Consider the following 22,057-nt stretch of genomic DNA (forward strand, 5'->3'; position numbering starts at 1 on the left):
TCAAGACTCAAAGAATAAATGGCTGTAGAGTGCAGTATATTAAATGCCATGATGACACTGATTTTTTAAAAGGGTATAAAGGTGAGTACACACAGACCAACTAGCTAGTTAAGAGAAGTAGGCTTATTTTCTCTTTTATCTTCGTTGTCATTTAAATTTTCTATTTCCCATATCAGAGCTTTCTGATATCCTTACATTTTAATAGTTTCAAAATTAAGTTAGAGTAGTACAATGAGGGCAACTTTCCTGCACCTTTATTATAGAATAATGCTGTGTGATATTTTAATAAACCTCCAAGAAAATAATTCAATAACACAGCATAGAAAATGCGTGATATTCAGGATGTAAAGACAGCTTTGCCCGTAAAAAAAAAATACTTCCTGGGAAAGCCTGGTCACAAACTTTCAGGTACTTAGTACCCTTGGAAAAGCCTAGTGAAGTATCATGGGTTTGAATACCCAGCATTCCTGTAGCCAAATACAAGGCAGCAATGGATAATTCTCAGGAAATACGTGGATCATCTAGACTGGAGCAGTCATCACAGTGTTTAACAGTAGGAAAGACAGTGTTTCAAACAAGCACCTGAGCTTCCTGTGACTCCCACATACCAGCGTGGCATTTGTGACGTCTCCTACATGAACATATGCACACTCATTCACACACACACACACACACACACACACACACATATACACGTAAGTACAAAATGTATTTTAAAGGCATGATATTCTTATCTCAAATCACACAACAGTCTACCTACTCAGACTGTCACAGTGGCAATCACAAGTTTTTGAATGATTGTATTTTAAAGCTTAAAATTTGCGTTTAGAAACTACTTTGACAGCACTCGGGAGGCAGAGGCAGGTGGATCTCTGTGAGTTCGAGGCCAGCCTGGTCTACAGAGCGAGTTCCAGGACAGCCTCCAAAACTATACAGAGAAACCCTGTCTTGAAAAACAAAAAACTACTTTGAAGTGAACACCTTTTAAAGTTCTTTCTGGCCAGGTGGAGGTGGCACACATCTTAAATCCCAGCACTCAGGAGGCAGAGACAGGTGACTTTAAGACCAACCTGGTCCACACAGCAAGTTCAAGGATAGCCTCCAAAGCTACAGAGAAACCCTGTCTTACCAAACAAAACAAAGTTCTTTCTGGATGCTGTGTATGCATGTGCACTATAGCTGAAAAAGTTTATTTTCTCATAGAGGAATTTAGGTCATCCCTGGAGATCGACACTCACTTTCCTTATTTGATTCAATTTCAGGTGTTCCAGAAAAGCCGCAGATTAGCGGGTTTTCGTCACCAGTCATGGAGGGAGACCTGATGCAGCTAACTTGTAAGACTTCTGGAAGTAAACCTGCGGCTGACATAAGATGGTTCAAAAATGACAAAGAAATTAAAGGTAAATCATGGGGAAAGTCCTTAGGTCAACATTAAGGAACACTGTGCTATAACAGAATTATCTATATTTTTAAGACCACACTATTCCTTACTGACTAAATATAATTCGAATGAGATTTATAAAATTCTTGTTAGGTAGCTTCACAAAGTGTATTAATATCATCACTACTGGACAGCAAGATGGTCCACTGACGATCAAAGTCCAATGAAAAGCCTGCTGATTGGAGTTCCATCCCAGGGAATCACATGATGGAATGAGAGCACATATGCAAAAATGTGTGCCCCACCCTGACAAAAAACACACAAAATTAATAAATAGTAGTCTTTAATAGAATCACTGTGTACTTTGTTTTGTGCTTATAAAAGCACAAGTCTAGAACTAATGTATACTTCACTGGAGACAAGGCTAGAAAATAAGTTAATGTAAGGTTTTAAAAAAAGGAGAATTTTACTTGAAAACAGAGCAGAAAGCACACTATTATTTCATATCCCACAGACATAATGTATGCTATAGTCAGGGATATGGTATGAGTTATTTCTTCATCTAGTACACTTCTGGATTTATAAATATTTGAAAGGAAAAACTAAACATCAATAAATTTTATTTCTAGTGATTCTCATAACGTAAAAGAATTGGTTCGTCTTAGTAAAAAAATTGATGGTGATTTAAAAGTTCTGTACAGATTCTAAACTTTCTCTGACATAAGCAATACATACATAGTTGAGGTTCGCAAAGAAGTTTACATAGAAAATGACTAATATATGATGGAATTAAGTAGTTCATACTAATATAACCACTGTGTCTTTAATCCCATGTGAAGGTGTTAGTCCTGATAACATGTACATTAATAATAATACTACGATAGTTGTTTATGGTGATTGTTCAAACAAGTTGCCTATGTGGTAATAATAGTATAATTATTGGCCTAATATTCTATAATTCATGCTACGCCAACCATTCTAGTTACTTTTACATACAATTCTTATCTTGTATCCAATTGTTTGATTCTTAGTAATTAAAACAAAGTCCCAGGATGTGGTTTATTTATCATACCAAGATTGTAATCTATAAAATTGTCATCTGTTTTCTTCCTTACTTCCCACATATACACCCTCTTATCAATAATTTTAACTTTATGCACCACCTTTGCCTAAACTAGGTATATTTTGCTCAATATATTTTAAGGGAAAGGTAAGGCACAAAACTGAAATTGGACATTTTACAATTCTGGATAAAAATTGATGTTGCTTTGTAGCCAAAATCTTGTATTTCGGCAGGTTCAATAATACTATCCTAATATTGACTCTAGGATATATTTGGAAGATTTCTCTGAACCTAGTGAGATTTTTTTCAAAGATAATCCCTCATTCTGCTTCCCTAGTTTACCAACTGTGACAAGCATTTGTTCCAGTCACTTTTCTGTTAAGCACTTCTAATGGAAAGCCCTTATACTATAGGATGTGTATCAAATTCCTTCTGCAGCTTACAGGAATATACTAAGCATCAAATTCTTAAGCATCACATTTCTTTTTCTTTGAAAGACATCTTTTAAACTTGCAAGAACTTCTTAAATGTATTTCAATGATTTTTAAAGACTTTGTATTTATGTGTATGTGCGTGTCCATGTGTATGTACCTTTGTATGTGTATGTATGTTTTTGTATGAGGTGTAGGGTACACATATAAGGATGACTGTGGAAACCAGAAGAGCATGTTAGAATTAGAGGTAGAGTTGTGATTGCCTGTTGTGTGTGATGGAAATTGAAGTCAAGTCCTCTGAAACAGGAGAATGTGCTCTTAAACAGTGAGCCATCTCTCCAACCCAGTGAATTGTTTTATAATCTGCATCCCTTCCTTAACTCTGACATAGTGAAATGGTTTGTTGAATGCATGTTCTTACCATTTTCTTGATGTTCCATGGCTATTCTTCCCTGACTCCCCAGGGTAGTTAAAGAGGGTAACACATTAGAGAGTTCATTAAAGTTGGTTGACTGTAGTTAACATTGTAACCTCATGAAAAACAAGTAGTATAGTAATGTTTTATGCAAAAAAATATTTTTTTAAACAAAGCTGGCCTCTCCTTTGAATATTAAGCAAAACTGAAGATATAAGGAGAGAGAGGTTATTGCTATAATAATCTCTAAAAATGTAAAAAGTTTGATGTTCTGAAACAGTGAACTTCAAAGACATCTAAATCAAGATCTGAACAAACACTGTAACAAAGCCATATGCAGAATCAGCATATGATTCTCTTCTGCATTCTGTAACTTTGAAGCCTCCTTTCCTAATGTTTTCCAATGCAATAACAGTTTATGGAGTTGGTATGAACCCCCTAGTTAAATGAATCTATATATCATCTGGATGAGTAGGTTGTTTATCTTCCCAAGCAGATGGTGAGCTTCCCTGAGTGGTGTAAATGCCACTTTGATTGGTGCACGTGTAAATAAGTGCAGTACACTGCATGAACTGAACACTCTGAACACTCATTTTGTTTGCTGTCCTCCGAATTTGCTAAATGTTATTTTTCAGAACAGTTACTTTAGCCAAACCTCCACACTTTAAGGTGTGGTCCATCAACATCTCAACTGCCTTGACTTTCCAGAGATAAAAAAATGACTATAATTGCTGACTGTTGAATTTATATAGTATCACTTGCAACTTTAAACATATGTAGGGGAAAGTGACTCTACTAGAATACAATCCACTTCAGTTTAGTCAGTTTTCTAATGTATCTCAGCTTCCTAGTGTATCAGAGCATATGAGAGAAGCAGCATATGAATCATCATGGAGATGTTTAAAGTGACTACAGTTACTAAAATAATTATGATTAGAATAATTTTCTACAGAGAGCCATGCCTATAAAAGTAAGTAATTTTCTTTAGGATTACCCATCCTATGGATTTTATTTTTCTAAAAGTACTACTTGATCACATGTATTTAAATAGGGAGGAGGATTTTCGTGTTCTTTAATTTCACTCAATTTCATAATTGCATGCATGGCATGTTGTAGCTCAGACTCCAATGCTCCAGTTCTGGTTGAGTACCAGGTAGAACCTAAGAGTATGTACTTTTATATCCTGTCACATGTTTGACGGACACATGTACTCCTCTTTGAGTACTATATTCATTTAGAGAACAGAATAAGTGTAAATTGTGTATATAAATATCCTTCATTTCTTTTTTTTTTTTTGGTTGTTCAAGTCAGGGTTTCTCTGCATTGTTTTGGAGGCTGTCCTGGAACTTGCTTTATAGACCAGGTTGGCCTCGAACTCACAGAGATATGCCTGCCTCTGCCTCCTGAGTATAATCATGTCTCCCTGATACTGTTGCTGCAAGTAACACACATGACTGAATGCATAGAAGAAATTGCTGTCATATGCAAAGACTCACTTTGTATACATTTTAGATATTTTATCTTTCTTGTTATTATTACTATATTCAACAAATAATGATTGTTGAGGTGTGTGTCTCTCTAAATTAAAATTGTGATGTGAACTAAAATGGACAGTGCTCTGTTAATACATTCACAAACAAGAGATGCTTGTATAAAACTTGTGTGTCCCAGGCACAAATACATGAATTAGCTGAAGGCTTGTTGCAAAAGAAGGGGAGACCAATCCTACTTTTAGGAAAAGCCAAACCCTTCAAGTGTTCATTCATAAGGAAGCATTTAATATATAATAATAACTGAATAAATAGATCTTTATGAATCTATCATTTGGGTTGTAACTCGGAGTAAGCTACAGGACAGTCTAGAGAAAGGAATTGCATTTATCTCTTTAGTTCAGGCAAGTGTTTGGAAAAATGGTGAAGTTTTCTGTATGGTGTTCTTAGGAGGCAGGCAAGGAGATAGAGTTCAGATATGCTGTGGAAAGCCTTCTACCCCTGATTAAGAGGTTAGGATACATTGTCTGAGCAAGAGTAAGACTTACTTTTTTCTGAAAGCTTTTAAGAATAAGACCATTACAATGCCATCTAACTCTGGATTTCCTGCTCTCCATGCATTGACCCAGACATCCCTTTGGTATCTCTGGACAGCTCTACATCCAAACCACAGATGTTTCACTGCAGCCTTTAATCTTCAGGGGAGTAAGGAAGTCTGGGTATCTGCCATTTACTGTGAAAAAGTGTGCACTCCCTTTCTAAATCATTCAGCACCCTGAGAACTGGCAGCTGCATTAACGTTTTCATTCTATTTATATGCTTGGTAATTTGCAGTTTGAGCATTTCTTATTAGCAAATCTTGAGATTTTCTTTTCTTGATAACTAGCTTTTAACGTATTAAGCAAAATTTGTGATTGCCCTCAATGATCCTATATCCTTACATAGTCCCCTTTCCTTAAGTGTGGGAGGAAATCCTGATATGAATTGAGCTGCAGGCTTTGTTTATTTTACCTTATATGGTAAAAGGAGCCTTGCATCCATAGCCACAGATCCCTTCTTCACTCACAGAAAATGTCAAAAGTGAAATTGACATACTGAGTTAAGGTCTTTCAGAGGAAGAGAGTCAGGAACATATTCGTATGTTTGTCTTGAAAACAATCAGTCATGGTTTAGACAATTTGTGGGAGCCATAGAGAACAGTGAGTGAACTCTGGTAGCATAGACATGTCCTTTCAGGAATAAGGAAAAAGGAAACGTCAGACAAACAGAACTGGAAACATGAACTGCTGACCACCAATGAACTTAAAATGTCTGTAAAGCTTGCAGGGGGAACTTTAGTCTTCAGCAAAGACCTTGATTTGGTGATGGGAAGAACAGAGTAAGCTTTATATCCTACAGGATAGCCAAGGTGCCAGAAACAGATCTACAAGGCAGGGATGTGTTTGCCTTTTTACTTATCTGCAAGAGGGAATATTCTGAGATTTAGAACTATAATTTGGGAGCTTGGAGCAGGAATATGGAATGCTCAAAGAGTGAGAGGTAATGACAAGCATGAGCTAAAAACATCCTAATGAGAGAAGAATGGACTCATTCTTCACAGGGATATATAAAAAGAGGCTTTTTCCTTGAGAGAAGCATTCCCGCCAGCCTGGTTCTAGAGCCGCATCAGTCCCAAATAAACACACAGGAAGCTATATTAATTATGAAGCTGTTGGCCTTGCTTGTTTCTTACTGGCTAGCTCTGACTTAAGTAATTACCCCATAATTGTTAATCTAAGTATTTCTCTTACCGGAGAATAGTTCCAGGCTTCCTACCCCATGGCGTTACATCTCGACTCCTGTGTTTCTCCTTCCCAGAATTCTCCTGGACTCCTAGTCCCACCTATCTAGATTCCTATTGGCCAGCAGTGCTTTATTGACAAATGCACAGGACTTCTCCCTCACAGGGATAGATTCAAAACACAAGACATATTCAAAGGATCTTCAGCAAGAAATCTGAGAATGAAGGACAATAAACATTTATCCCTAAAGTATGGACAGAAATAGAAACTAGCTCAGGGATTAGTCGTATTTTATTTATTTTGAATCTGAGGTTGAATTAATTGAAGTGCATGTCCACCATGACTTTGTGGAGTAAACTTTGCCAGTCCCTAATTGCATTCATGACAGTACAAGTATCACTATTCCATTACCTGACATGCATTTTGGATGTTCACCCAAAGAGCTTGAAGTGATTTTAGCTATAATTTTTATAAGACAAAAGTTGACATCTATTTTAATGTAAATCAAAGATAGTGCAGCAGTCAATTTTTAATTGGCTAAATAAAACCTAATCTTACCTTACACTTCTTAGTATATTACTTGTCATTGGTTAGAAAAGTAGCATTTGACCCCTTAATGGTTTGTTTCTCTAAAGGTCACAATTTTGACTAACATTAATCCAGGCAGTAGTTTTTTGAAAGCTCTCCGAGATTCCTTGCCTCTGAACAGTTACATTGAACCAAATTCTTGCTATTTTTCAAGTGTCACTATTTTTTTATGATTTTAAAAATACATCTACCAAATCCATAGTCTTAGACTAAATAAACAAAATGTCTTAACAGTTGTTTAATAAAGTGAAAGACATGCCCCTAAATCCTTCAATTTAGATGTCACTGCTCTTCTATGAACCTTTTAAGCCTGTTCTTAAAAGGTAATTATCTAAAATTAAATCTAAGCGCACTTCGATATTTTAATGTTTCTGAGAACTTGGCTTCAGCCTACATCTTTTCAATATTCTTTGACCACATAATTACTTTGCTCTTCTCTTTTTTCTTCATTTTTCAATCAAACATATACACAAGCTCAACTTTGAGAAATGGTAGATTATGCATTCATATTCTCAATTTGATTTCACATACTGGTCTTCAGATAATGATTCATTTAACCTAACTATATTCATTTGAATAAGTATTAAGTTGTGAGTCAGAGATTGTGACATTTTACAGAAAACAGAAGAAAATAAATAAGAGTGTCTCTGTGTTACTTGCATTAAATATGTAAAGATTAACTTAAAGTATTATCATTTCAATTTTCTGATTACATCATAATTTGTTAACTTTATGTTTTTATGGTTTTTTCTACCATAGCATTTTATTTTGAGCAAATTCAGATTTACAGAAAAAGATGAGCAAATTGTCCTCTTATATGTGTTCCTTGAACATTTCTCCCTTAAATTCTTCTATTCTTTTTATCTTTTAAAACAATCTTTTCTCATTTACATACTGATCAAGTTCCTACTCCCTCCTCTCCTCCTGCTATGTTTTTGACATGTATGCATTCAAAAGTTTTGGGAAGATGACCAGGTATTTATAAAAATGATTGTTCTAATTTCTAAAGTCCAAATTATGTTATTACTATTATTTCCCTTTTTCCTAATTTTGGAGGTTTTCAGAACATTTATATAATCTAATGAAATAATTCCAATAAATTATATAATTTGTGTTTAAACTTTATCTCAATAATGAATTAGTTGTGTGTGGTTTTCGCTGCTGTTGTTTGTCTATTTATTTTACATTCTGGCTGCTGCCTCCCTGTACTGTGTCCTCCCAGTCCCTCCATCTCAGCTTTGCTGCCAACTCAAGTCCCCTCCACTTCCGTCTCCAGGTAGAAAAGTGAAGGCCTTCTATGGGTATCAATTAATCATGACATAGCAAGTTGTAGTAAGACTAAGCACCTCCCCATGTATTAAGGCTGAGCAAAATGACCCAGTAGTTGTCTGTGTTTAATGCCTTTATTGTTACACGCATGCATATATATATTTGTACATATATATTTATTAATACATAAATGCAGCAGCTCAGTCTGTATAATGTTACTTGTATCTTAAAAATAGGTTATTTGCACCATGCTCAGGAAGAAATAGCCTTGTCTATTATCCCTGACTCTATCTGTTTTCTGCGATATGGGGATATGCCAAGAGGTCTTGTTGCCATGACAGTCTTTGCCTAGGGACCAACAGTAGTCATGGGACCATGGACAGAATCCTCTAAAACCATCATGCATGACAGCACCTCCTTCACTGAAGACCTTTCTACTAGATATTTTGTCAAAGGCATGAAAGTCAGATTACACAATAGGTTCAAGAAATGAACAATGATTCCTGTTCTGTTGCCTGTATCCATCCAGACACCTGAGTTGGCAACAGGAAGGAGGCAGAGTGACAACAGTTTGTCCCAATCCTTTCTAAGATTTCATAGATTTTCTCAAACAATGATTTCAGTGACTTGGTATTTGACTATAGCAGTTTCATATTCTTTAAGTGTGTAAGTATTTGAGTGCAAATGTGAATAATTTATACTAGCAATGATGTTTGTTCTAGAGAGAGACAACTGCCATTCTGATAGGCATTCTCAGATACTTGTTTTTAAGTTATAGATTTTACAGTGTCTTCTACTAATTTATCTTACTGTAAATGTATTCATCTTTCTATTCTTATTTTTTATTTTATTTCTAATATTTTTCTGTTTTTTAGAATAAACATATTTCTCTTTTTAAAATTTAATAACTATTATTTTGCTTCAAGAAAGGTTGAAACTATTTCACATTTCTTCTTATAATTATATATAATTTTTAGATACTACTTTTTCGTGAGTTTCATAGAGAAAAAATAGTGCATGAATTTTAAATATTCAATAGTTGAATAGACTTTAAGTTTGGTATATTTTTAGTTTACTTTTACATGATTCTTCCTCCTCAGCTATATTGGCAATTTCATTTTTCCCTTTTCTTAATCTGTCATTAAATATATTAGACGTCTCATCTTTTGCTCCTTGCTAATGGGAAGTTTTTTAATAACCAAATGCCTCAGGGTTTGAGAGGTGGCTCAGTAATTAAACATGCTGTCAGCTCTTCCAGTGTAACTAACTAGCACTATCTTCAGTTCCAGGGCAGGTGACATATCTTCTGGCCTCCTTTGCACCAAGCACGTGCAAAGAAGTAACATTCAGAAAAAAAAAAACACATATGTAACATAAAACACTTACAGCAAATACCATACACAAAATATTGATTAATTTATAAAGCAAGGATTAACTAAGAGGTAATTTACAACTGCCTGCTGAAGGTAGGGAGCATTTACGTTTGATCACATGAAAGGACAGTAGCAGGAAAAGCACAGAAGCTAGGGAGATGACTCCATGAATGAAGAGCTTGCTGTACGAGTGTCATGACTGGATCTCAGTTTCCTGGGTAAACTCGGAGGTGAAGTTAGAAAAATCTCCCAGAAAGCTCACTCACCAGACAACTAGCCTGGCATTCCAGCAACACACTATCAAGTTAGGAATGCAAAAAGGCATGCTCTTGAGTTAGATGTGACTTCCCTGGTCTCTATAATTGGCTATGACTTTATTGATTTCTGTAATGCAATGTGCACACACCCTACGCAGGCACACACATACAAAACAAAATGTAAACTTCAAATTCCTCATGTGGCTCTTAGCCCAAGAAGCAATCCTGACAATAATTATTGGGTAATAATGGAGGGAAACTAAAATAAAAGATAGGCTAAATATTGCCCAAAATAAAGGGAACATACTAAGAATTAAGATAATGAAAATATAAGAAACTAGAGCTGTATTATATAACACTAACCTACACACATTTGATCTACAGATAACCCAACCTTCACTCATCCCCAGGAATTGTACTCTGATAAAATAAAATATGATCATATATTAAGATTTTAAAATAATGACATCTTCAGTTTTTCAGGAGAATGATAATTAGATTTAATAAATATCTGTTATAAAGAAGGAAATGTCAGAAAAGTTTCCAAATCACTCACAGACTTAGAGTGAGCCACTTACCACAGGGAAGGAGATGATTTACCTGGCTGAGTATTCTCATTATTTTAATTAATTCAAAAGACACTTATTAAGCATCTGTGCTCTTCTGGACAGTGTCCTCAATTTTCAATATGCAAATTACCTGGAAGCCAGGAACCTAGTGATGCTCAACAACAAACAAATGTAGATGAGAAGGGAGCAGAAAACGTGAAAGAAATATAGGAGACAGGAAAATTTGAAGAGGGAAGCAACATTCAAATTTCGATATAAACTTAGTTTGTGAATCTAGCATTTGGAATTACCTTAAAATTTTCAGTAGTCCTGGAGTTAATTCCAATATTAAAATAATATATAGTTATAACTTTTTGGAAAATGATCAAACTAAATGAGACCAAATTTAAAAATGTAGTAACACATGTACATGTCTAAGCATTGTACATATTCAGAGAGCTGACTTTTCATCTCAGATCTCTTATGGATTGATGTGACTCACTTTTGAATTAAGTGGATAAGATGTAGGCTGAATATTTTGGCATGTGCTTAACAATATATCTTATTAAAAAGTATGTTATCATTGGGGGATACTATTGTTATAGACTTCAAATAAGTTCCACAAATCTATTGCTTGAATCTTTAATAAAATTCATAGATTTCTTTATTTACTTGCAAAATATACTCCACTGAATTATCTATTATACTTTCTACCATATTTTATCATTTTGGGAGCTTGTTATATATTATTTTCAATATAATGGAAAAGTCAGAATATCATAATGTAGACAAGTGATGTCTACACTAAGGCATCAGTATGTATTCAAAAATAAAATTTAGCACAGAAAATCTAGACTCCATTCTTGGAACAGGAGGCTGATGAAAGCTAGTACTTCATGTTCTGCTTCTTGGTTAATGGTTTAGAAGTGATTGTGAAGTTCAAGTGGTCATTCAGAGTGAATGGAGCCAAGGGAACCTAATTGCAACCACAAAGATCATCCCTTCATTATCCCGAGAAACCTTATGGTCATTTCACTCCTTTTAATGCCTGCAACAGTTAACTATGGCTTCTCCTATTTTAATCATTGGTTCTTTACTTGTTGAATCATGCCCTTTTTTTTACAATGCCAAAATATGGCATTAATGGAACCCATTCTGGGATGGATGGATATGCATGTTTGTTCAAGCATGTTTTAAGTTTTAGTTCTTTTGAATTCTTCAAGTTCTTCAGTGATGATTAAGGTATACGATGACAGAGAATAGGATACAAGTTAATTAGTTAACACTTTATATTTGTTGGCAAGACTGGATTTTCTTGGTCATATGTCTCTGAAGGAGAAATCCTAATTACTTACACTGGAACATGACAAGCTGTGGGCAGAGAGCACAGAGAAAAACTATGAGAGAGGAGTCCTAAGCATGTCAAGCATTACAAATGTAAATTCATTGAGTGTACACATGGTGGCACAAAAGGAAGTTTTACACTTGAGAACAGCTTTTAGTGTTTATGAGTATCATTTTTTTGGATAAAAGAGATGATTGAGTCCTAAATAAAATATGTTCTTAAAATTTGTTGCCTTTATTTTTCTTTGCTGGGCAGTGGTGGTACATTGCCTTTAATCCCAGCACTTGGGAGGCAGAGGCAGGTTGTGAGTTTGAGGCCAGCCTGGTCTACAAAGCTACACACATATACACACACACACACACACACACAAAAACCCTGTATTAAAATAAAAAAATTGTTGCCATCTTTATCTCTACTTTTGGATATTTATATTTATAAATCATTGCTACAGAATAAACTGAGCAGGATAAGCCTTCATAGATTTAAAAAAAACTCCATTTAAATTGAAATAAAGAATGGGATTAAAGTGACAAGTGACATATTAAGCTCATTATACAAATATAAATATGCACATAGATATTGTCAGTATTTCTATGTGTTTTTTAAAGAAAGAAGTATATTAAAATATAATTTATCTTGAAGGAATGCTAATCTGTCTCCTAGATAATCCTAGCTAATTATTAAAAATTATAAATTAGCATTTCCTCTCACATTATCTATATTTTATAATCCCTTGAAAGATTTTTCACATGTTCATAATGAACTTCTTAGATAAAACTGGTCTGAGGTATTACTTTCATAGTTGAAAAAATAACTGTTTATTGGATACTCTTGTACACCGAGAAATCCAGTTCATAAACTTCTTCTAAGGAACTGAAACTCAATATGGGTTAAAGAAATTGAAATATGACATTATGTTATATGGGGAATTGAGGCCCTTTATTTTGGTTCTTAGTGTCATTAACAAAATAATTTAAGAATGGACATGGAGCTGGGCATAGTGGTACATGCCTTTAATCCTACCACTTGGAAGGCATCAGCAGGGGGATCTGTGATTTCAAGGAGAAGCTGGTCTCCAAAGAAAGTTCCAGGACAACCAGGGGCCATATAATGAAACTCTGTTAAAAAACATCAAAAATAAACAACTATATAGTTAAATTAATAGAAAGATAAATAAAACAAAATAAAGAATGTAGTCATAAGGAAGCTTTAGAATAGTTGTATTAGAATTTAAAACAAAGAGTCCAGGGCAGGCAAGCTATAAATATAGGCAGATACCCAGTGGAATAGGATGGAGGAAAGGAAGATGGAAACAATGTCATTGCTTCTTAGAAGATGGGATGAAATTGATGAGTAAACATCTAATTTGTACCATGAAAACATAGAAATTTATAAACAGTTAATGAGAAAATATTGGTGTCCACACTGAGGTTTATCATAGCCTCAAATTCAGCCTCCAGATGATGCCCATTTAGGAGATGATAAAACACAAATAAACAAACACAAACAAACACAAACACAAACAAAACAAAACAAAACAAAGCTCCCTCCTACCCTTCCTGATCTACAGCCAGGACATTCTTAAACTGCTGCTTTTGGAGTACCTGGCCCCAAATTACCTACCCAATTCAAATCTCCATCCTTGTCATTTACATACAGAAAGTGACCAAGAATTGAACCGGTAAATTTTGAAGATGACTTTAATACTGATAATGTCTTTTAAACTGAGCCTTGCTGTTCTCAGTAGTTGCCTAGAGTCATAACCCTAAATTTACACTGATTTAAATGTCACTCTTTGCATATGAGCCAGAAATCAAGCTGGCTATGTTTTTTTATTTTTTGAGGGAGGCTGATTTGTAGCTGTTTTCTTCTCAAACGATTTGGACAAGTTCAAAAATATTAGATAAATTAACACAAAATGTAAAGGTATTGAAAATATAACAGTAGTCAAATTAGTGTAGAAAAACTAGATGGACTCTAATGTGAGATTACTAATAGATTGCTTATATAAATACTTTCACATTTACCGATGGCAAATTGCCACCAGCCATTGTTGTTGCAGGTGCTTTTACCTATGACATCAACAGAGCTATTATCAGTTAATTAACATGTGAATAAAACAATAGAGTTTTCAGATTTAATATTTTCTGACCCAGAGGCAAAAGAGTTTTCAAGTCCACACTTTTAAACATAATGATTATTTTGAATGAAGACTTCCCTGGTTTCCAAAACTCAATTCATGTAGCTGGTATGTGCAGCACTCCTAACATTAATGCACTTTGTTATATAAAAATTTCATATGCAGTTATGTATTCTGGTTACTACCCACATCTGTACACCTTCTTATTTCCCTCATATCCAGTCAACACATCCTTTCTTCATTATCATTCTCTTTCTGGCATTTGTTAGTTTTTTGTTGTGTTTGGTGTTTTCCAGAGTTCAAATAGGGCCTTCTGTGTGATCAAGAATTTGAAATAACCTTCAGAAAGCCTAGTGGATTCAACAGGGGCTGTATAAATAGATACTATGTCTCCATCTCACTAGGAATACATTAGTTGCCAATAGAGCAGTTGCAAGTGGTAAAGACACATGAGTTCCTTCTCCCTCCATAGCTTACTGTTAGAAAGTCCAACTGGAGTTTAGTGCCAGTAGGGACAGTTTTTGTGAGTTCACAATTGCCATGGAGATATCATGCTTAAAAGATGGCATTTCTCAGCCCTCCTCCCATCCTTCTGTCTCTTGCAAAATTCTGTACCATATTATTCAAGGTTCCCCAAGACTGAATCATTCCTTATTCTCAGTATCATGTACAGATAAGGGTCTTGGCAGTAATCTTCATTTGATAAAAAAACAGGAGAAATTGTACAAAAGAAAATATTAATCTTCAACAGGTGAAGATAAAGTGAGAATTCAATATAAGTAGGTAAAGATGACTTATCCATCAACCCTCTGTGGAACTAACCCGATATTTTGAGATATTTTAGTAATATTTAGTCTTAGGTGCAAATTAATGCTAGTATCATCCATTGATGACTGTGTACAAAATCAGGATTATTACTGGCCCATTGTAGAAGTTGAATATGATGAGGGTTTTAAACTCTACTCCTTTCAGAATGGGTGTATATTAAATATTGCTAATGTGCTTTTTCTGGATAGTTCATTTTCAATATCTTTTCAGGTACATTAGAGAAAGCTCTAATTTTGAAATCCTGCTTTGTGTGACTTGTTCTCATTGTGTTGGTTTGGAGAAGGTTTGAAGTTAATTAAAAATGAAAAGTTACTCCTTGAATATTAAAAAATGCAAAGTGTTTTTTATTACTCAACTTTAATGTAAAAAGTAACCAAGGTTGTAATATTCCTAGTTTCAAATTTTAAACTTTATGCTTTTAAGTGACTCATACAAGTCAGTTTGTTTTCCTCAAAGCTCTGTTAGCAATTAATGACTGTAGGGAGGAAGGTGTCATTTTCTTCAACTGTGTATCCACTAATAAGTTGCCCATACTAAAGTAAATAATCTCTCACCCATGCATGGGCAAGAAAATCTAATTAAACTCAGTGGGTCACAAACAAGAGTAAAAATATAAGATGGGATTATTGGGAGGCAAAGGAGTTTCAGGAGGAGAGAGAGGAGAATGAGAGAGGGAAATTGGGGTAAAATAGAACATTCATTATATGCATATAGGAACTTTTCAAAAAATTAAAAAAAATGAAAGTTGGTTATTCCAAAAGTAAAACATCCAGCCTTAGATCTGTAATCTGTAGAAATTATGTTGAGGTTTAGTCAACAGTCTCTCCAGAATGTTGACTTCTAGTTTCTAGCACTAAAGCCATGTCTTGGGCAATTTGTACCTTCTCCTTTTTCCCAGAAATGAGAATGTACCCAGCAGTATTTGTATCATAAGAAAAATTCTAATTATATCCCTGGATATTTTTCTACTGAGGTTATCATCTGATCCATCAAAAATGCAATTACAAATCCTATAGCTTAGGATTCATGTATAAAATATCTTAATACCTGAGGTTCACACTGATTCCTTATTGATACATTTAAGACGACCCAATGTAAGACTCAAATACAAGAGTATGTCTCTTATTCTACATAATCCTACCTGGGATCTCTAAAAGTTAGAAAAGATAGCACTTGCCATATGGAGAAGCTATGTAAGACCTGCCTTATCCTCAGCATGACCTATTAGCTTTGTAATGGATGGAGAAGTGATTTGTCGTACCCATGTGCCTGGGTGGTATGGTGGTCGAATTCAGAATTCAGGAAAATGAATTATCTTTAAAAAAAAATGGAAGTATCTCCTTTTCAAGTCTGTCTGGCAAGAGTCAAAATCACAACAGGAAAGAGAGCAAATGAATCAAAACAGTTCAGACAGAACTGCTTGGGTATGTTTCCACCACTTCTGGGACAAACTCCTTCCCTAGGAACCTCTCTCAGATGATTTTCTTCCTGAAACTCCAGTGGTAATTTTCAGAATAGAGTCAGCGAGGCAGGTAGCCTAATACTACAAGCCAAGGAAAGATGTCTAAGGAGGCAGCTCTTGAAAACTGCTTTGTTTGTTGGCAGTGGGGATGAATGTTTAAAAGACCAGGTGGTTGGTTCCTTGCTTTGTTTCTTAGATAATATAGCACAGATATAAAATGCATTTATTTGGATTCATACTCTCTAAGTGACTCTTGATGGTAGTTATTTCCTAGTTTTACTCTTCTTCAAAAGATCCTACTGTCTGAATATAAGGAAGTTACTATTCTACAGTCAATGGCCTAAGGGCACTGTTACAATACTCGATGCCAATGTATCCACTATCCTCTTACTCTTCAAAATGGTTGTATCTGAACCATTAGACAAACTTCAGCCTCCACACTACCTCCTATGAAGTGAAACTTCTCTCTGGAATACAGTGGAAAGGTGACTGTTGTGCATATTCCTTTTTAAGACGAGGGAATGGAAACTCTAAAGATAGAATATGCAACAAAATGGCACATAGAAACAATAAATAAGTTGCACAGTGGAAATAAAATTCACATTGGCTCTATACTTCGGCATATTACCACTTACTTAAAAATAATAAAGTGAGGGGCTAGGGAAATGAATCCATGTATACTGGTTTATGACCTGCAAGCATTAGGAATCAAGTTCAAATTCTCATTATGCATTTAAAATATCAGGCACTATGGCCTGTAACTCAAACACTGAGGGGTGGGTGGAGACTACAGGATCATGGGAGCTTGGTGGCTAATCAACATGGAATAAGCAGCAAGTTTTCAGAAGAGTGATAAATCCTATTAAAGGCTATCAAATGAGAGTTACAGAGGGACACAGCAGATGTCCTGGTATGAGCTATGCAGACTTTTGCACCAATATATTCATGTGCATGCAACACAACCAACTACCCACTCACCTACCCACAGAGAAAGAGAGAGAGAAGAAAAGAAAAATTGAAATATATTTTATATTTCCAAATTCTCTTTATTTGGGGAAGATAAGCATCTTTCTAATAAGGAGGAAGGTACAATTGAATTACCTTTGTGGTTATATCTGTTCATATCATGTCCTAGGTTTGCACTATCAATCAACACAAAAATAAGAAATTCTTAAATTATGCTAGTATTTAATTTATTTGAATAATTCTCATTAAGTTTAAGCTGTTTACAATTACCCTTAAATTTTATTACAAAATTAGTATTTTATTAATGATGTTTTCTAAAGGAAGCAACTGCATGGAGCAGATGTGTGAATTTTTTAAATATAATAATGATTCAAAAAAATTAACAATGCTTATGAACAAATTTTTCAAATGTAATATAATCATAAAAATTGCCAAGTCTAAATTGTTTTACTTTGTTACTATTAGAACTAGGAATAAGTAACCAGTGGACATAGATTGACAGGGTAGAAAGTAAAATCTGAAATAAGGGCAATGTAATGTTATAGTCCCTAAAATAATAAAAACTAAAGGTGTATCATAAATCCTTATGGTAGAAAGCAGCCATAAGCACATCTGTATACATCTGAATTATCCTTATAAATCACTTTAAAGTGGTAATTTCATTTTTAACTCATTTAACTGAAATTGTATTAGTATTATATGTAAAAATATCAACTAATGACTTCAACAGAAGCAGAAATTATATTTATGAGATATATTTATGGAAAATTATTCATTTACCATGGTATCCTAGAATTTATAATTAAAAGAAAGAGTTGTACCACTTCAAATTGTTTTTATTCTCCACACTTTTATAAGAGCTATAATACTTCAGTATGTGTGTGTGTGTTTATGTATGCATGTGTGTATATGTATGTGTATGTACATGTGTGTATATGTATGTGTGTGTATGTTTCTGTGTGTTTGTGTGTGTGATGTGGTAAAACATTTGGAGACTTTTCATATGAGCCTATAACTTCAACAACAAAATATGTAACAGTTATATACCTGTATCATTTACTAACATGTGATTTGCTTTTTAAAATTAAGCAATGAAATAAATTTGTGTTTTCCCAGAAATAAGTAAAACTCAAAGAATAGTGCACGTAGATGTCAAATATGATCCTTTTTTTACATGTAAATTGCTTTCAGGAAGTTGAAAAGGAGAGAAATTACATATGTTGCTCATTGCCTTCATATTTTTAAAATTAGTTGTTGGATATGTAGTAACAGATATGCTTCATGAGGGTATTTGGGAACAAGGGAATCTTTCTGAGGAGCTAGAAGTCCTTGATACTAGAAGGGAAGACCAACAACACCCACATTAGTGCCTCTCAGATTGGTGTCTCGTGAGTTAAAAGAACAAAATTTGCATATTGCAAGACTAGAGAAGGTGCATTTTAGATTATATTTATTATAGATTCATAGGTAGGAACTTAAGACAGATGAAAAGCCATGATATTTGAGTTAATCAGACCTACAGGTCTGCCATGAGGTGGGTCAACAGCCTAAGTTTGGGAAGGGGAGCATCAAAAAAAGAGTGATAAGTTCGAAAGGTCTGGAGTAGCTGACTTAGGCTCTGGTCAGTATCCATAATAAGGAGACTGACATGAAAAAGGAAAATGTATTCTGAGTAAAGACTAAGAATGATGGTCAGATACAGTAGAAATCAGAGCAATTCCTAGAGGATGTGCTAGGGAGCAGAAATTCGGGGAAAGAAGAATCATTTCACCTTTGTCTTTAGCATGACTTGGGGTGAACCTCTCTTGGTGAGAGTGGTCCCTTGGCCAGATAACCAAAATGAATTAACTCTTAAGGGGGAAGGCAGTGACATTTCTCCACCAGACATAAATGCCATTTGTTAAAAGAAGCTTTTCTTTGCTAGCCGCTTTGGTTTATCCCCCACCAGCCGCCTGGGCTCTGCCGCATAGTAGTCCCCAAATAAACACAGAAGACACTGTATTAATTATGAAGCTGTTGGCCTTGCTTGTTTCTTACTGGCTAGCTCTGACTTAAGTAATTACCCCATAATTGTTAATCTAAGTAAGTCTCTTACCGGAGAGGTTTCCGGGCTTCCTACCCCAATGGCGTTACATCTCGACTCTCTTGTGTTTCTCCTTCCCAGAATCCTCCTGGACTCCTAGTCCCACCTATCTAGATTCCTATTGGCCAGACAGTACTTTATTGACATATACACAGGACTTCCCCAACATCTCCTCTTTTCTGTTTAAACAAAAGAAAGGTCTTAACTTTAACATAGTCAAATTATATACAACAGAACAGCTATCATGCAAGAACACAGTTACAAAATTTTGTCTATCAACATTCAGCAAGATTTAAAGAAAATATCATCTATCCCATCCTTGTGAGTCCAAAGTTATCTTTTATCATAACTAAGGAAAACTATAATTATAACTATCTATCTTCAACTCCATCAAAGACCACAGAAGGATAATATATAAACACTAGAAATGACAGAGATATCTCACTGCCTGGACAGTCACCCGAAGTTCCTCTGTAGCATTGGGGCATCCATCTTCAGCCCATAGGCCACAATGTATCCAGAAGATTTCTCAGCAAAGCAGGAAATTTCAAACTGTCCATCTGCATCAGCAGTCTGTTAGTCATTTTTCTGTCCTGCAGAAAGTCTCGTAGACTCTTCCATGAAGGAGTAACCCTGTAAGACTGAGTTTAGCAGTCACTTTCCTGTGGGTCCTGCATGTCCAGTTTATACAGCAACAGTCAGTCTAGGCAAGAGCAGTTTCTTGCCCAAATGGCTAATTTTGCCATGTTGAAAGCAAACTCCATAACGAGTTTCTTCGATGCCCATCTTCCTCTCAGACGTAATTGGTGCTGCCAGGAGCAGACATTTCTCATTGTCAGGAAAAACCCTAAACCATTTTAAATGCCATTTTCTGAAGGTCTTTGAAAGGTTTGAAGACTATCTATCTGTCTCAAATACATCTCTATATATCTAGAAAACCTAACTTACCTAACTATAAATTCTGACTATTATAAGTAAATATCTATAGTCTGTATTCAATTATGCATTATGTTTTAAAAGATCAGTATAAGCACAATACTTAATCAAGAAGAGAAATATACATATCACAAAATTGACCTTGAATTCATATCAATAAAGGAAAAACAATACCCATAACATAATTCTCCTTTTTACCATTAACAAGAGATCGGCTGTGATCATTAGCCAATTATAAACAATCCCATTGAAATGAAAACAAAGATTTATAAACAAGATGGGAATTGGGACGTCGCTCATTCCAAACTGCTTCCTGCTGGAAGGGGGCGCTGTTTAAACCCTGGGGATCATGACAAAACTCAGAAACCTGTATAAGTCCTTATTTTCAGGGTCTGTAAAGCTGCATCATCTTAGCCGTCTCAATTGTTGGAACACCTGGTCCACTGCTTCTGGGGGTCTTGATTCGTCAAACCACAGAAGCCTGGAAGGAATCCTCAGCTTTTCATTTTCTGTAGAAACATAAGCAAAAACTCCTTTTCCCAGTAACATATCCTTATACTTAAATTTTGAAGTCAAGGCATTTTCAAAAGATAGAAGTTGGATTAATTCAGCAGCATTTATAATCAAGTACTTTAGCAGCTGTTCCTTCCTTAGCAATCAAAAAACTGAAAAACACAATAGCATACAGTATCCAGACTCTCTGTGTATTTTCCATCTTTACATGGCTTATTTATTTATCTATTAATACTTTATTTCTTTCACTTTTATTTATTTTTCTCTGAGACAGGGTTTCTCTTTGGAAACCTGCCTGCCTCTGCCTCTGGAGCAATTCCTACCGGCGTGCGCCACCACAGCCAGCTTTTGTATTTATTTACCACTTTGCCGTTTCATTTTCTCTCTCAATCTCACGTATATTTTTAAACACACTGTAAACCTTTAAAGGTTTTGTTCATCCAAGTCTGACTTTACTGTAAATCTTTACGTTTTTCTGGCCACGTGTCTTATCTGTAAAACCGCGGCTGTTTTAAACTGCTGTTTCCAAGATGGCAGGCGTAAGCATGACTCCAGCTTACCGCCTCAGTCCATGCTGACATCCAGCAAAAGCTGCCACTTCCAGCTGCACATACACCCCTTTAAATCGTTAGCAAGTCTCTTAAAACAACCTTGTTGGTTTTTTTTTTTCTTTTTATGCCCAGTCAGGAAGACTCCGGTAAGCGCGTGACGTGAATCTCGGCTTGTTGCTAGCAAAACAGAGCACACCTGAGAAAAATGCTGCTACCAAAATCTGTGCTTCTCTCCGTTCTTCTGTTTCTAAAATTCCTTTAAAGCTTTTGTCATTCTACGTGGAAATTCAATCCCACTCCTGATCACTATTATGTTACGAGAAGCTTTTTCCTTGAGAATGAGTGGTTCCGCCAGCCTGGTTCCAGAGCCGCTTTCCCGCCAGCCTGGTTCTAGAGCCGTATCAGTCCCAAATAAACACACAGGAGGCTATATGAATTATGAAGCTGTTGGCCTTGCTTGTTTCTTACTAGCTAGCTCCGACTTAAGTAATTACCCCATAATTGTTAATCTAAGTAAGTCTCTTACCGGAGAGGTTTCCGGGCTTCCTACCCCAATGGTGTTACATCCCGACTCTCTTGTGTTTCTCCTTCCCAGAATCCTCCTGGACTCCTAGTCCCACCTATCTAGATTCCT

General features: G+C 35.4%; 1 protein-coding gene across 3 annotated transcripts in view; it reads left to right on the forward strand.

The window, feature by feature from the left end:
• Cadm2 (cell adhesion molecule 2) overlaps positions 1 to 22,057 on the forward strand; it is a 916,009-nt gene that overhangs the window by 774,662 nt on the left and 119,290 nt on the right. For all 3 annotated transcript variants that reach the window (XM_040750595.1, XM_005082055.4, XM_040750596.1), the window contains one exon: positions 1,263 to 1,400. In XM_040750595.1, coding sequence (XP_040606529.1) covers positions 1,263 to 1,400 — 138 coding nt within the window. The remainder of the gene's footprint in view (positions 1 to 1,262; positions 1,401 to 22,057) is intronic.

Source organism: Mesocricetus auratus, unplaced genomic scaffold, assembly GCF_017639785.1.
Source record: "Mesocricetus auratus isolate SY011 unplaced genomic scaffold, BCM_Maur_2.0 Super-Scaffold_100008, whole genome shotgun sequence".
Taxonomy (NCBI): Eukaryota; Metazoa; Chordata; class Mammalia; order Rodentia; family Cricetidae; genus Mesocricetus; species Mesocricetus auratus.